This window comes from Zalophus californianus, chromosome 13 (assembly GCF_009762305.2).
Source record: "Zalophus californianus isolate mZalCal1 chromosome 13, mZalCal1.pri.v2, whole genome shotgun sequence".
NCBI lineage: Eukaryota > Metazoa > Chordata > Mammalia > Carnivora > Otariidae > Zalophus > Zalophus californianus.
In genome coordinates this window covers 15288532-15302216 of record NC_045607.1, presented here as the reverse complement: position 1 = coordinate 15302216, position 13685 = coordinate 15288532, and the positions used below count along the sequence as shown (strand labels likewise).

Below are 13685 nucleotides of genomic sequence, written 5' to 3'. Positions count from 1 at the left end.
TGAGTGTTTCCTATGCACCAGGGAGTTCTGGGCAGGCCCTTATCTGCACTAACTCAGGTAAAAGGTAGAAATTGGGCAAAAGAAACATTCTCATGCAAGCTAATGAAGTGGGACTTAGTATTCTCCCCACGGGACAGATGAAGAAACTGAGGTACGCAGAGGTTGAGTAACATTCCAAGGTCACAGACTTCGTAAAGGGAACCAAGAACTGAACCTCTTGCGGCCCTAAATCTCATGCTGCTAACCACTCCATCTTACCGCTGCATTTTGGGCTAAACAAGTAAATTAGATACATGTTAAATACCGGGACATCATAGATGCTCAGTCAACCTCACGTGCCTTCTTTTCCTTCTCTGTAAATGTGTGCCGAATCCTATTCCCTAAGACCTGGCTGACCTTACATGGTTAGAAGGTAAAGGAGGCATTTATATTCCCCTTTTCCATAAACATTGCTTGAGAAAAGACTTGCGGAAGTGATTTTGTTTTGAAACATTTAGAACCCCTCATCCCAATATAGTTGATAGAGTTTATTCATCCTGCCTTTCTGTCCATAAAGTCTTTGTGCCACAGTAAGAGAATTGATTTGCATGTTATGGCCGAGGATGACAATACTGGGCTGGGGAGATGCAAAGAGATTGAGCAACTAGTGTGACAGCAGGAAGCTGAACAAAAACAATGGGCCCTGCCCACTGTTTCTAGAAGTCACCCTCATCCTCCCGTTGCTCCTAGAGCTGCCCCCCAGCTTTGTGAGTCTACAGTGGATGGGCCTGGGGTGGGGTTTCAGGAGCCTGGCATCAGCCTGGTTCCAGTTCCACCCAGTATGTTGAAAGGTGGGATCTCCCAGCTAGAGATCGAAGGCTTTCTCTTCTTATGAGAGCTGTGGGGAACAGACTACGGTTTTCATCTCCTCCTCACCACCTGTTGTTCACTTCAGTCCCTCAGCACTGTGCTTCGTCCAGAGAAGAGCAAGGCACAAGTCAAAGGTGGTTTGCTCAAAGAGATGGTGGCTATACCTGAAGCCAGTAGGCATCTCCGAGGTGCTTGAGGAGTAAGAAATGCATCTAGGCTCTGAGCCGGATCTTGCCCTTCCAGATAGAAGATCTGTCCTAGACAGCCCATTGCTCCTGGGTGCCCCCTGAAGCTCTGTGATTTCAGGTGTCAGTACATTTAACACTATCTGGATACCCCTGACTTGACTCATGGAGAAACTGAATAGTTCTGTATTAAAGACGTGGCACCAGGTATCTTTTAAGGTCCGGATTATTCTTATAGATAACTTCAACCATTAATTTGCACTTACGGGGCACACTGTGTGGCGTAATTAGGAGGCCCACTTGCGGACACTGACGAATCATAATTCCATCACTAGCTGTGGGACCACCCACAAGTTATCTCATCTTCCAGAGACTCAGTTTCTTCGTGTGTAAACGGAAGTGAAAATTGGATCCACCTCATTGATTTGACGTGAAGTTAAGTGAGATAGCTTGCTTCAAAGTCTTACTCTAGTGCTTGGCTGGTAAAATGAGCTCAATTGATTTTAGCCATTATGCAGATTATTAATTTGCATATCTATTTAAATTATATTTTTATTTATGTCACTTATGTACCAAATAGATCAGCGTCCTCTATGCCAATCATTCTTGTAGGCTCTTTAAATGTACTTGATTCTCATAAAGACCTTATTAGAAAGGACCTGTTAAGAACCTCATTTTTGCAGAAGAAATTGAAGCACAGAGAGGTTAAATATCTCAGTCAAGTCACATAGGTAGTAAATGGCTGAGCTCTAATCACTGTCTCCTGCTCCGTGTTTTCTGGTCTGTGTTCTCAGCCACAGCACTCGCTGCCAGTTACGTTCTCCTGTCAGCAATAATGTTGAGTGTAATGGTTCATCACTAATCTGGGAATTTGGAAATTTGAGTTCTAATCCTGCTTCTGTAGGTGCCTAATAATTCAGGAAAACCCAGCTCCCAGGATTTAAGCTCACCATCCTGTTGTACACCAACAAAAGATTAGGTGACATTATTATTAATTTATAATTATGTGTTATACAATTAACACCATATAATTAACAATCCCTTGACAGTGTTTATAATCATCCTCTAATTTATAAGACATTACAATTTCCTCACTTGCACAGGCCTGGAGCAAAGTCAAACCAGTTGCTGGTCCCTGATTAAGGCTTGTAGGGGTCACTCGACAGAATATAGCCGTCGCAGGTGACATCAGCACTGAAATTTATTCCTGCAGCTTGGGTGGCTGTCTTTTCTCCTATCATCAGCTCTTAAGCTTTCATTTACATTTTTTATCAAAGTCATGTTCTTCATGGAGTGAAGGGCTCCATTTAGAAGTTTTCTCGACACTGAGACCTTGATTGTGGAGAGGCTCCTTGTTCACTCTTAGGGAAATATTGGAAAAATTGGTGGAATCAATACAGTTTTGAGGACGCCTTCCAACCAAGGAAGTTCAAGAATGGAGGGTAGATACTTTTTTTTTAAAGATTTTTATTTATTTGACAGAGAGAGACACAGCAAGAGAGGGAACACAAGCAGGGGGAGTGGGAGAGGGAGAAGCAGGCTTCCCGCCAAGCAGGGGGCCCGATGCAGGGAGCCCGATGCAGGGAGCCTGATGCAGGGCTCGATCCCAGGACCCTGGGATCATGACCTGAGCCGAAGGCAGATGCTTAATGACTGAGCCACCCAGGCGTCCCTGGAGGTTAGATACTTAAAAGAGCAACTCAATTTGTGATTTGTGAAGCCATTTGTTTATTCCAAGTTATTTAATGGAGGGTTTTTTTTTTTCCTTTTGCTGATTTCACACTGTTATGGACTACATTTTTGTGTCCTCCCCCCAACCACCCTGAAAATTCCTCTGTGAAATTCTGACTTCCAAGGTGGGGGTATTAGGAGCTAGGGAGTTGCTTAGGTCATACGAGTGAAGATCTCATAAACGAGATCAGTGCCCCTATAAAAGAGACCCCAGAGACCCCTCTTGCCTCTTCTGCTATGTGAGAGCACAGTGCGGTGACAGCCTTCTGTGAATGAGGAAACAGATTCTCACCAGACACCAAATCTGCCAGTGCCTTGATCTTGGATTTCCAGATCTGTGGGAAATCAGTGTCTGCTGTCTAAACCACCAAGCCTATGGTATTTTTATTACAGCAGACAGAATTGACTGAAACAAACATTCTCTCCTTCAGATTTCATGTACCCTTGTACTAGGTTCAGTGGACTAAACTCTCTATCCTTTGATGATGTCATACTTACCAAAGCATCCCTGCATATCCTTTAACCACAGTCATTACTTTCCAGCTTAGAGGCCTCTTTCTTTTAGTTAGTACTTATAGAGAATATATCTACTTAATACATTTGGGATTTAGTATATATTGAGTTTTATTAAAGTGACCATAACTGCCATTTTCCTCAAGACTTTTTTTATGTTAAAAACTGCCTTCCTTGGGGCACCTGGGTGGCTCAGTCGGTTAAGCGTCTGCCTTCGGCTCAGGTCATGATCCCAGGGGCCTGGGATGGAGCTCCCTGCTCAGCAGGAAGTCTCCTTCTCCCTCTGCCCCTCCCCCTGCTCATGTTTCCTCTCTCTCTCTCTCTCTCTCCAATAAATAAATAAATAAAATCTCAAGACAAAACAAAACTGCCTTCCAGGATGCTTGGATGGCTCTGTGGTTAAGCATATGCCTTTGGCTCAGGTCATGATCCCAGGGTCCTAGGATCGAGTCCCACCATCAAACCCCTTGCTCAGCGGGGAGCCTGCTTCTCCCTCTGCCTGCTGCTCCCCCTGCTTGGGTTCTCTCTCTCTCTCTCTCTGACAAATAAAATAAAATAAAAAACCACAACTGCCTTCCTTGAGGGCAGGATTCTGCTGTATGAGCTACATTAACTTGATATGTGACCCTAGCCAACATACAGTTGGAATAGTGAAAAGGGAACTAAACTCATGCTAAGTGTTCCAAACTTGTAGAATCACTTTGGGTATGACTCCTCATCTCTGAAAGCTGAAGCTTAAATTTTGTAAAATAGAAAGTTTAGCCTAGATCCAAGTACTTACTGAAGGTTTGCAGTCTTCCAGAATGTCTAAGAAAGATCATCAAGGGATCTATGAAACATTATTCAAAAGTGTATTTGATGGTACTTTTTTATTGGGAAAGAGCTCAGAGCTTTCACATTTCTCAGAGATCTGTAATTCCCCCCCCCAATTAACTCTGTGACTTTTGAGGTGATTTCCTGCCCACTGATTCATATTTATGCCATTCTATTCCCTCCATTCATCCTGATTTGTGAATCTGTTGAGAAGGAAGGAAGATTCTGAAGTAGACAGAAAATGTACCATATGCCTTGACTCAGAATGCTTACAATTAGATCTGATATTGAAAATTAAGGAGTGACCTTATTTGTAACTGCAGGCCCTGATGATGATTTGGAGAGAGAAGGGGTATTGAGAAAGGAGAGCTTCTAAGTTCTTAGGGTTGACAGGGCTGAAACCACTAACACTGTTTCCAGGAAGAGAGTGATCTGCACTCAACCTGAGCTCCTTGTAACCATCCAAGGATTTGAATTGATCCTCAATTTGAGTTGATCCCATATATAAGATGCTGGTGACTTAAGAAAAAATATATATTATAATGTAATATAATAGTATATTATAATACATATACTATATGTTATAGTATATAACATATATGTGTATATCTATCAAAAAGAACATATGTGTGAGTTTGTATATCTTATTAGTTTAAATGTCATGGGGCTAATTCTTGATTCTTGTCTTGGATAGAGATTGTTCTAGACAACCTTTCATTTAGTGCTAATGGAGAGGGAACTGTAATCATGGTTATTGTTGAAAACTTGTAGAATAACTTTGGGTATAATTCCTCATCTCTAAAGGTTGAAATTTTACAGTTCTTTAATGATCCCTTTAGCATTCAGAGTCTATGGTTCTGTGTCCTTTCTCATCTCACTTTCTTTGCTAAACTGACCTTCTTCAACACTAAAAATGTATTTTGCCTTAAAGTCTTTTTGACTGTTATTAACAGAGCTGCATCAGCTTCTTTTTAGTTAATATTTGTCTAGCATATTTTTATCCTTTTATTTTGAAACCTTCTTTCCCTTTACTTTTTTTAACTTATAATGCGTAGTCTGACCACCTCTGTCTTTCTACTCACCAGTTTTATCCAATTACATTTATTGTGATTATCTGTATAGTAAGTTTTGTTATTATGTCTATGTGTCCAGCTATTTTAATGGTTCTTTTTCTCCTTTTCTGCCTTCTTTTTAATTTAGTTTTTTAATTTTAATTTTTTAAAAATTTGAACTTTATACCATCTGTATCTATTATTTTATGGGTTAATCACTCCATACCCTCTGACTCTATGATCCCTTCCCCGATCACTTATCAGCATGTAGTGGATCCATATTGTTCTCACTTTCTTTCCACAGAACAGAAACTAGGAGAAAATGTTTGTCATCGAGATAACTTTATCAGCAGAGGAAACCCAACAAGATACTTTTACATTTAAAATTATATTCTTGGATTTGAATAATCCCAAAGCCTCTTTTCTTTCATTGTGTCCATTTGTTTTACTTCCCAATCTTTCTTCCACTTGGTAACATGCAGTCTCTGTGCAACTATGATTTTAATCATTGAAGGGAGCCTTGCTGTTAGAATGACCTCTTCTTGCCCTCCACTTTGAAGGGGGCAGATATGCCAGGGTCCAGAATTTTCCAATGATTTTATTTGATAGCTAATTAATGGCTTTCTGCAGTTTCCATGGCAATGCCACGCTTTGCTGCCAGGCCTTATCCAAATGGGCATTCTGTTCACTCTTTTGCCTTAGCATCAGCATATTAATCAGACACCATAGGTCCTTGGTTGCTGCATCAAATTGGTAAGACACTAATTGAATTAAAATCTCACTTGAAGGCTTCAGGCTTCTCTTCCTCCCAGCTGGAGAGGAAACTTGTTAGCTCAAAGGGCCAGACCCAAGCAGGAGACATTGGAAAATCCACAGAACTTTGTGTCCTTTTATATAGCAAAATATTTTTCTTTTGCCTTTGAATAAATATTTTGATGTCTGAATCTTTCTCTCTCCTTGAAAATTTCTCTATTTCCCTGACCTTTCCAATCATTGGACATTACTGTATTCTCTTTGTAATATGAAGTGATGAGGTTAGTATTTTCAAGGTGAGGGGAAGAGGATTTTCCTGCACGTACAACTGGTGAAGTCTGGGAAAGAACTCAGGTGGAAGGCCCTGACTGAATTGTGATAAGGATTAGGCAGCACAATGCCTCTGAAGATTGCCTGGTGATCTGTAAAATGCAAGTATAGGGGTTCATTTAGCATGAGTCTTTGAAGTGCTTGGAAGGTAGAGATGAAAGGAAAAAGGAAGAGAGGCCACTGAGAGGTGGTCAGTCTTAAATTCATTTAGCAGGTCATGAAGATCATGGGTAATTATTTCAACTTCTCCTACAGAGTTAAAATTCTCACTGCTCTTGGTAGGCTTACCATTTAAAGTCACAATTTTAAAGCTTTAACTGACCCTCAAATATACCACGCACATTTATACCTTTGTGGTTTTGCATTTTCTATTCCTTTGGCCCTTCTGCTTCTTGCTATTTGCCCAACTGATTCACTTCGACACTCAGAATAAACATGCCCATATAAAGCTTTGGCCAACCCCATTAACAGAGAAAATAACTTCTCCAGGGCTCCCCTCTGTGTGCCTGACCCCATGATAGCACTCATCATGGTGTACTGTAATTATTGTTTATTTTTTCAATTTGGTTCATATGTCTGTATTTTCATTAATTTGTGAGTGGCACAAAAGTATAGACCATGTCCTTACAAATTTTTGTTTCTCTGACATGCCCCATTCATCTAATAGGCATTGAAGAGATGTTTGATGATTTGCTGACCTTCTGCAAAATCTTGTGCTTGATGAATAGCTGCTATGTGATCTCTGGCATGAAAGGATTTCCGGTCTAAATGAACACTGAATCCTCAAAAGCTGAGGACCAAAAAACTATGTTCATGTGAAATGCAAGTTAGTGTTAAAGTTGGTATCAGAATGTATCCTAATTCGTGCTAAAAATTGGAACATTAAAGTTGGAATTTACTGCTACAGAAGAAAAAAAAAAAAGACTTATTCTTCCACCTCACCCCCAACACATGCACACATCCATAAACACACACTAGGTAATTCTTTACTTCTCTACTTCTAAACTAGATTAGGGATGGTGTTCTCTTTGAGTCATATTATCACAGACTCTGGCAACCCCTGAGATAGGACTTTGTATTGTATCCAGGATGGCATTAACTTGAGAGAGAAATGCACATTCCAGAACTGGGACCAGTGAATGGAAGGTATGCAAAAGCTGGCCAAGGAATAGAAGAACTATCTAATAACCAGATCTGTTTTATAACACAAAATGGAATGAACATTATTGTTCCCTTTCAGCAAAAGAGGAATTCAAGGAACGTGGAAGACTGAGCTAATTAGCTTCCTGTCGCTGGAATGGTCAAGCCGGTAAATAGCGGTTGATCTCCCTAAGATGGTAAGGAGATTTGCACTGGGCATAAGTTTAGACCAGAGGAATTCCATTTCCTCTTCTGACCCTGAAATTTGTAATCCTGTTTCTCTGACTATAGAAATGAAGATTTGGATGTTCAGAAGCACCTCACCTCTAGCAAGTACCACCTCACCAAAAAGATAAACGTAGAGATCCTGAAGCCTAAGAAGTGGTATCTGCCCAAATCCTCTACAGGAGTTCTCTGAAATGAGTTTTCTTTCTTGAGTTTCTCCTTTCAATTTAACTACCAAGTCCCAAAACAAGGCCTCTCACGTTCATAGATGCCAAAGAAACGGCAGGGTTATAATTTGTGTGTGTGTGTGCATATGTGTGTGTGTGCGTGTGTGTGTGCGTGCGTGCGTGTGTGTGTGTGTGTGTGTGTTCTGAGTGAATCAAAGGATCATTTTTTTCCCATACTTACTTGCAGAAGTCTGCCTGGCAGAGCAATGCAATGTTAGAACTTACCCCATTTTAGTTTATTGTGGTTAATGATTTTTATTTAAACAAAATTATAATATGCAAAGCACTTCTAGGAAATCTGAGACCATGTCTTTTTGGAGAAAGTAGGTGAAAGGGGTTTTTCAAATAAAAGAGAAAAAGCTATCAAAACAACCTGAGACTAAAAAATATTTCATCCCTTGGCAGTGTAGCTGGAGGAGAAACCACAAAGTGGCCAGTGTGTTTGAGAAGAAGGAGCACTGCCAAGAGGGTCAGAAGGCAGAGTTCAAATCCTTATTCAGGCAGTAACTATATGTGGCCACGGGCATGCCATTTTCTCTCCATGCCTATTTCACAAACTAAATCAAGGAGTGTGACAGCTGATATCTGAGGGTCCTTATTGTTTTAACACCCTGTGATGATGTATCTGTGTCTCCCCCTCGAGCCTCCCTACTGTCCAGCTTCAACTAGCTTCGGTTTATTCAGAACGGGTAAGACAGCATGGTCATCGCATCCCCACCCCTGTGCAAGAATGAGTCAAAAGAACCACAAGGAATTAGGCATAAAGAGGGAAGAAATCATAACCCAAGAAATATCTTTATCTATGTCCATTTCCTCCCACAAGGAAAAATGGCAGTGTCGGTTGTACATTACATATATCTCTCTTTCTTTTTAGTGTTTAATCTTAGCACCTGCACAGCAGAGATCTTGGCAATTCATTGCATATGCTCTCCTCTTCTCCTCCCACAATACAGCACCTGAGGCCTAAGAAGAAACCCCTCCAAGCTCCTCCAAAGGCTGAGACCCTTCTTCATGACAGATTATAGAAATAACAAACATGCCCAACGGTTTTATACAGTTGCTAGAACGTTTTCGTTTCCAACGAATGAAGACTCTTCCTCCTTTTCTTTGAATATTAATTACATTTTACAAATTTGTGTTTTGTTTTGTTCTGTTTTGCTTTGCTTTGTTCTGTTATGTTTGTACAACAAAAGGGAAAGCCCATGGCGAGGAGCCCCAGGTTAACAGAGTTTGGCTGTCATCTGGTCCGACTGTTTGAGGATCTCGGTGTTGTAGAGGTCCAAGGCGTGGTTCACCCGGATGATCTCGCTGTTGGTCAGTTTCAGGCGGTGCTTGAGCATACAGGAGAACAAGTCCAGCTGGGGCTTCCCCGGGGCCACAGGAGGGGCCAGGCGATTAATTCGGTCCCGAATATCCAACAAGAGGAGCATCACGGACGAAGAGGAATAGAACTGACCACCTTGTGTGTAGGACTGGTTGACCTGCTGCACGGCGCTGCGAAGGAGGTCGGCGTTGAACCGCAGGCTGTACCCGAACACCTGCACATCTGAGATCTTGATGTAGAACTGCCTCTTGGAGGGGTCGGACAGGTCCACGGGGCCCTGGCCAGTCTCGTTACGCAGTAGGGTAGGTAGCCGAGTCCGACTACGTAGGTAGATGTGGACCGTCTCGAAAAATGTTTTCCACCGATTGCCCAGCAAGAGAGTCCAGTTGTAGCACTGGCTGTTTTGGAGACGAACCTTCTCCCAACGTGGGTAGCCAAACTCCCCGAAGGGCATGTTCCAGCCCTCCGAGTGGCTCCCGCTGAAGGGGTTGACATAGACAAAGAACATGGGGTCCAGGCTGCTGTTGCGCATCTGGCAGATGCGCATGGACATGCCGATCACCATGTGGATGAAGTCCATGCGGTTCTTGTTGCTCTTGAGTGTGAGGGACATGCGCTTGCGCCACCGGGGATCGAAGAAGGTGTCGAGGCGGATCTCGTTGCTGATGAAGGTGGTGTGGACGTAGAGGCGCGAGTCCATCTTTTGCAACAGATACTTGAGCTCCAGGTCCTGGAAGTCCAGGTCGGTCTCGAAGCTGATGAACTGCTCACTTCGCTCTGAGTCCACGTTCTGTGGTTCACAGCGGCCTCGGTACAGCTTGTAGCCCTTGTTGCAGGAGCCACAGAGCGAGATGTTGGCCAGGCTGCACATGGCGCAGCTGTTGTTCCCCCCTATGATGCAGGGGATGGGGCGCTGGCACAGCGTGGTGCTACCGTGGCACACGCAGCTCCTCTGGCTCTCCAGGAAGGTTCCCCAAAACCCGTTCTCATTGCAGTAGAGAAGCGACTGGACCCTTGCAAGCCACTGCTGAATTGTCCTGGGGAGAGAAGGAAAACAGACACTGTTAGCCACCAGGGCTGGGCTGCTTAGGGCGACCTAACCCATCATGCAAAGTGCAGCTGCCCAGGGCCTGAAAGGCCTGGGTAGGACAGTAACAGTGAGGGCACCGGACAGAAGTGATAAGAACTACGCTGTCGTTCCTTGTCATGCCACAGACCAGCTATAGGACACTGTATGCCCTTCTAGCATTCAGTGCCCACACCTGTAAAGGCAAGAGGTTGGAGTAAGTGTTCTCTGGGGTCCTTCCAGCTCCAGGATTCCCTTATACAGTAGCCCCAAAGGAGTCTGATCCAGGAAATTAGAGTGTCCAAACTCAAAACACCCCTGCCAGATCGCAGCAGACTTTGGAAATCAGCCACAGAGAAGAACTTAGGGGTTCATATGTTTAACCTGCATCACATGTTTCAACCTTCTTCCCAGATTTCCTCCCACGAGGTTATATAACCTCCAACAACTTTGAACAAAAACAAATGATAGTTTATATTACTCTAAAGATCACCTAGTGCTTCCATATTGAAGATCTTACCTGATCCTCACATGTAAGAAAGATGTTATTGCCCCCATTTCCCCCGAGCTCCACACTCTCAATTCAGTGGAACTTGCCTCACAACACGGATCTCTAGGTCCCTACCCTCCCGCCCCCTCAACACTTTTATAAACGCTACCCGAGCCCGCCCCTGGGGTTCCAGCCACCGAAACATTCCAAAGAAGATAGATATTAGATCAGATAAGAAGCAGCAGAAGAACAGGTAAAAATACGGAAGGCAGTCAGCTTAGTAGCCTCTCATCTTTCCTCATTTCTGTGTGAGTCATCTCTTGGCTGTCTTCCATGCTACGAAGAATCCTTCACATGCGTCTGGCACTTTTTACCCTGCCCAGGGCACATCTGCTCCCATTTTCTCACTGGAGCCTCATAACAACACCCCGAAAATAGCTTGGGACCTGAGGTCAGTCAGAGACTGCTTCAAGTCCCGGCTCCTCCAACCTAGGAGCTGAGGCAGCGCCCGGCATTTCTTTTCGTCCACCTTCCTAATCGTCACTACTAGACAGGGCTGTGGTGAGGACTGCATGAATTTTTCTGTGAAGGCTTCTCCCCAAACCTGCTTGGTATTAAGGACCCGATAAAAGTTAGTTCTCATTATTCCTGCAGAGGGACTCTCAGCTCCATTTTATGGACATGGCAAGGGAAGCTCAGAGGTGAGATGAAGGACTCAAAGCCATACAGTGAGTGAGTGGAGAAGTCTCCTGGCTCATCGCTGTTGGTTTTTTTTTTTTTTAAACCCATGTCAAGCAAGAGTCAAGAAAGGCTTTCTTAAGGCCACAACGTGTTGATGACAACAGTGATGGTGGCGATGGCAGTGGCTTATGATCCCCGTTTTAGGAACCTGGCAAGACAAGCCCTCTGCATCGTACTGCCTGGGGCAGGAGGTCAGCAATCCCTCAACCATATCCCTTGCACCCGCTGAGCCCGAGCACCGCGACAGGGGGCAGGAGAGCCTGATCCTGAAGAGCAGGTGCATTGGCCCAAGCAGAACTGAGTTCAAAGCTCAGTCCTGTAACCGGGAACTAGTCACTTTGCGTCTCTGAGCCTCAGTATCCGCATCTGAAATGAGCATGATAAAGCCCATCTTCAGCAGCAGGGGGGAGAGGACCGCGTGAGATGATATATTTAAAGCATTTAGCACAGAGCCTGGGGTAGCTCAATTATTAAACAGGTAATAACAATAAGCACTCTTATCCCAGAGACTAAGCTATTCCTTTGAAGGTACTGAGACACTTTCAAGGATGTCACTATCTCCCTGGAGTTCGAGGGAAACCATTTTGTTCTATGGGACTTTTGAAAATGGATAGCATTGACACGGCTTCCCAGAATGCTCTGCTTTGAACGAGTGGCTTATCAGCTGAGAGAAAATGGAGGAATAATTAGCGCGCTCCTTGAAGCTGCTCTGCCTTTTAAATCCAAGGAACCACCCACCTCTGGCGATGAAACCTCCCTCGCAACGCTCCCAACACGGTCGGAAGACACCTGCTCTCCCCGTCGGTTTCCCCTCCAGGCTGGAAGGCCTGAGAGGGGGAGACCCGTCCTCCCCTGAGCGGCTCGCCCCCAGCACGGCTCTCTCACTCTCTGTGGCATGAATGAATGCTTGCTGAATGAATGAACCACAAAATTAATATTTTCCTTGTATTTTTCATGAAAACAACAACAACAGCAACAAACCCCGCCGTCTCTTCTCTCCCCTCTGGGCTGCAGTATTCGTTCTCAACACCATCCACCCACACGGCTCCCGGCCTCCCCAGCCTCTGCTTCTCGAGACCAATCCTATTACAGCCTGGAGAACAGAAGCAGGCCCAGCCTTCAGGAAACGGAGCTGGAATAATAATGAGCCCTGTGGCTCCCACCTCCCCAACCAGAACATTGACTGAATATTGGCTATGAGTCATCTGATATTTTTGTGAGCTGCAGGGGCCCGCCACACGTCTCTGATTGCACGGTTCCATCTGACGAGAGCGTCATTCCAAAATGCCTCTTTCAAATGGCCCACACTTGCCCCTGTCACTCCCTCTCCAAGTGACAGGACAGTACCCCATTTAGAGCTCCTCTGTTCCCATCTGCGAGGCATTCTATAACCCCGTCGAGCGCCCTCTTTCTCGTGTCTCATCATTGGGCCCCTTTGTCAGCACTGCAGCCCCCACTCCTTGAATCAATGCCTCATTGTGGCTGAGCCCTCAGAATCCTTGGTTGGGGGAAAGAAAAAGATGAAAGTCCCCGGTGATGCTGCCACAAGCGAAGGGGCTAGCGGCGAATTAGGATTCCAGCCCTGTCGAGCAGGAGGGATTGGGGACAGAGGCCCTCTGAGGCGCATCAGTGAGCTGCGTGGCACCTGCATCTCCTGACCTCAGAATAATCATGAGGTTGTGGGCTGTATCAAAGAAGGCATTAATGATAGAGCCAGAGGACTTAGAACGAGGCCGCGTGCAGGGGGGAGGGGGCAGGGGGCGCGAGGCCCGGGGCAGGAGGAAAGGGAACAAGGAGGAGGGAGGGGGAGCACGGGGAAGGGTGACAAGAAGAGAACCGGCCTCGGCGTTGGAGACCACAGGGGCGACCGTGGAGCCCGGCCTAGATGGGCAGACGGGGCAGCGGCAGGAGCGGGTGCCTGGAGAGGGAGGGGAGGAGGGAATGAAATCAGAGTGGGCAGCGCAGAAATGCAGAAGCTCAGCCAAGCCTTCATTTCTCCTAACTCACAGGCTCAGGGAACATGGACGCTGGACGGGCCACCCGAGGGCAATTCGGCCTCTGCTGAGAAGCAGGGACTGGGTGTCCGAGATGGGGGGCAATGTCACTAGCGGGAGCCCCTGTTCCCAAGCTCCGCGAACTGTCTCCTGCTTTTCAATACTTCCTTTTGTGGAGAAGAGCAACACCAGAAAGACAAGCTCATTCCAGTGTTTTTGTGGGTTTGTTCTTGACACAAGCAACTTCCAATA

General features: G+C 45.0%; 1 protein-coding gene across 1 annotated transcript in view; it reads right to left on the bottom strand.

The window, feature by feature from the left end:
- Positions 1-4744: 4744 nt before the first annotated feature.
- The window catches only part of BRINP1 (BMP/retinoic acid inducible neural specific 1), a 175074-nt gene continuing 166133 nt past the window's right edge, over positions 4745-13685 (bottom strand). Inside the window, exon 8 of the mRNA XM_027616802.2 lies at positions 4745-10179. Coding sequence (XP_027472603.1) covers positions 9039-10179 — 1141 coding nt within the window. The 3' untranslated portion in view covers positions 4745-9038. The remainder of the gene's footprint in view (positions 10180-13685) is intronic.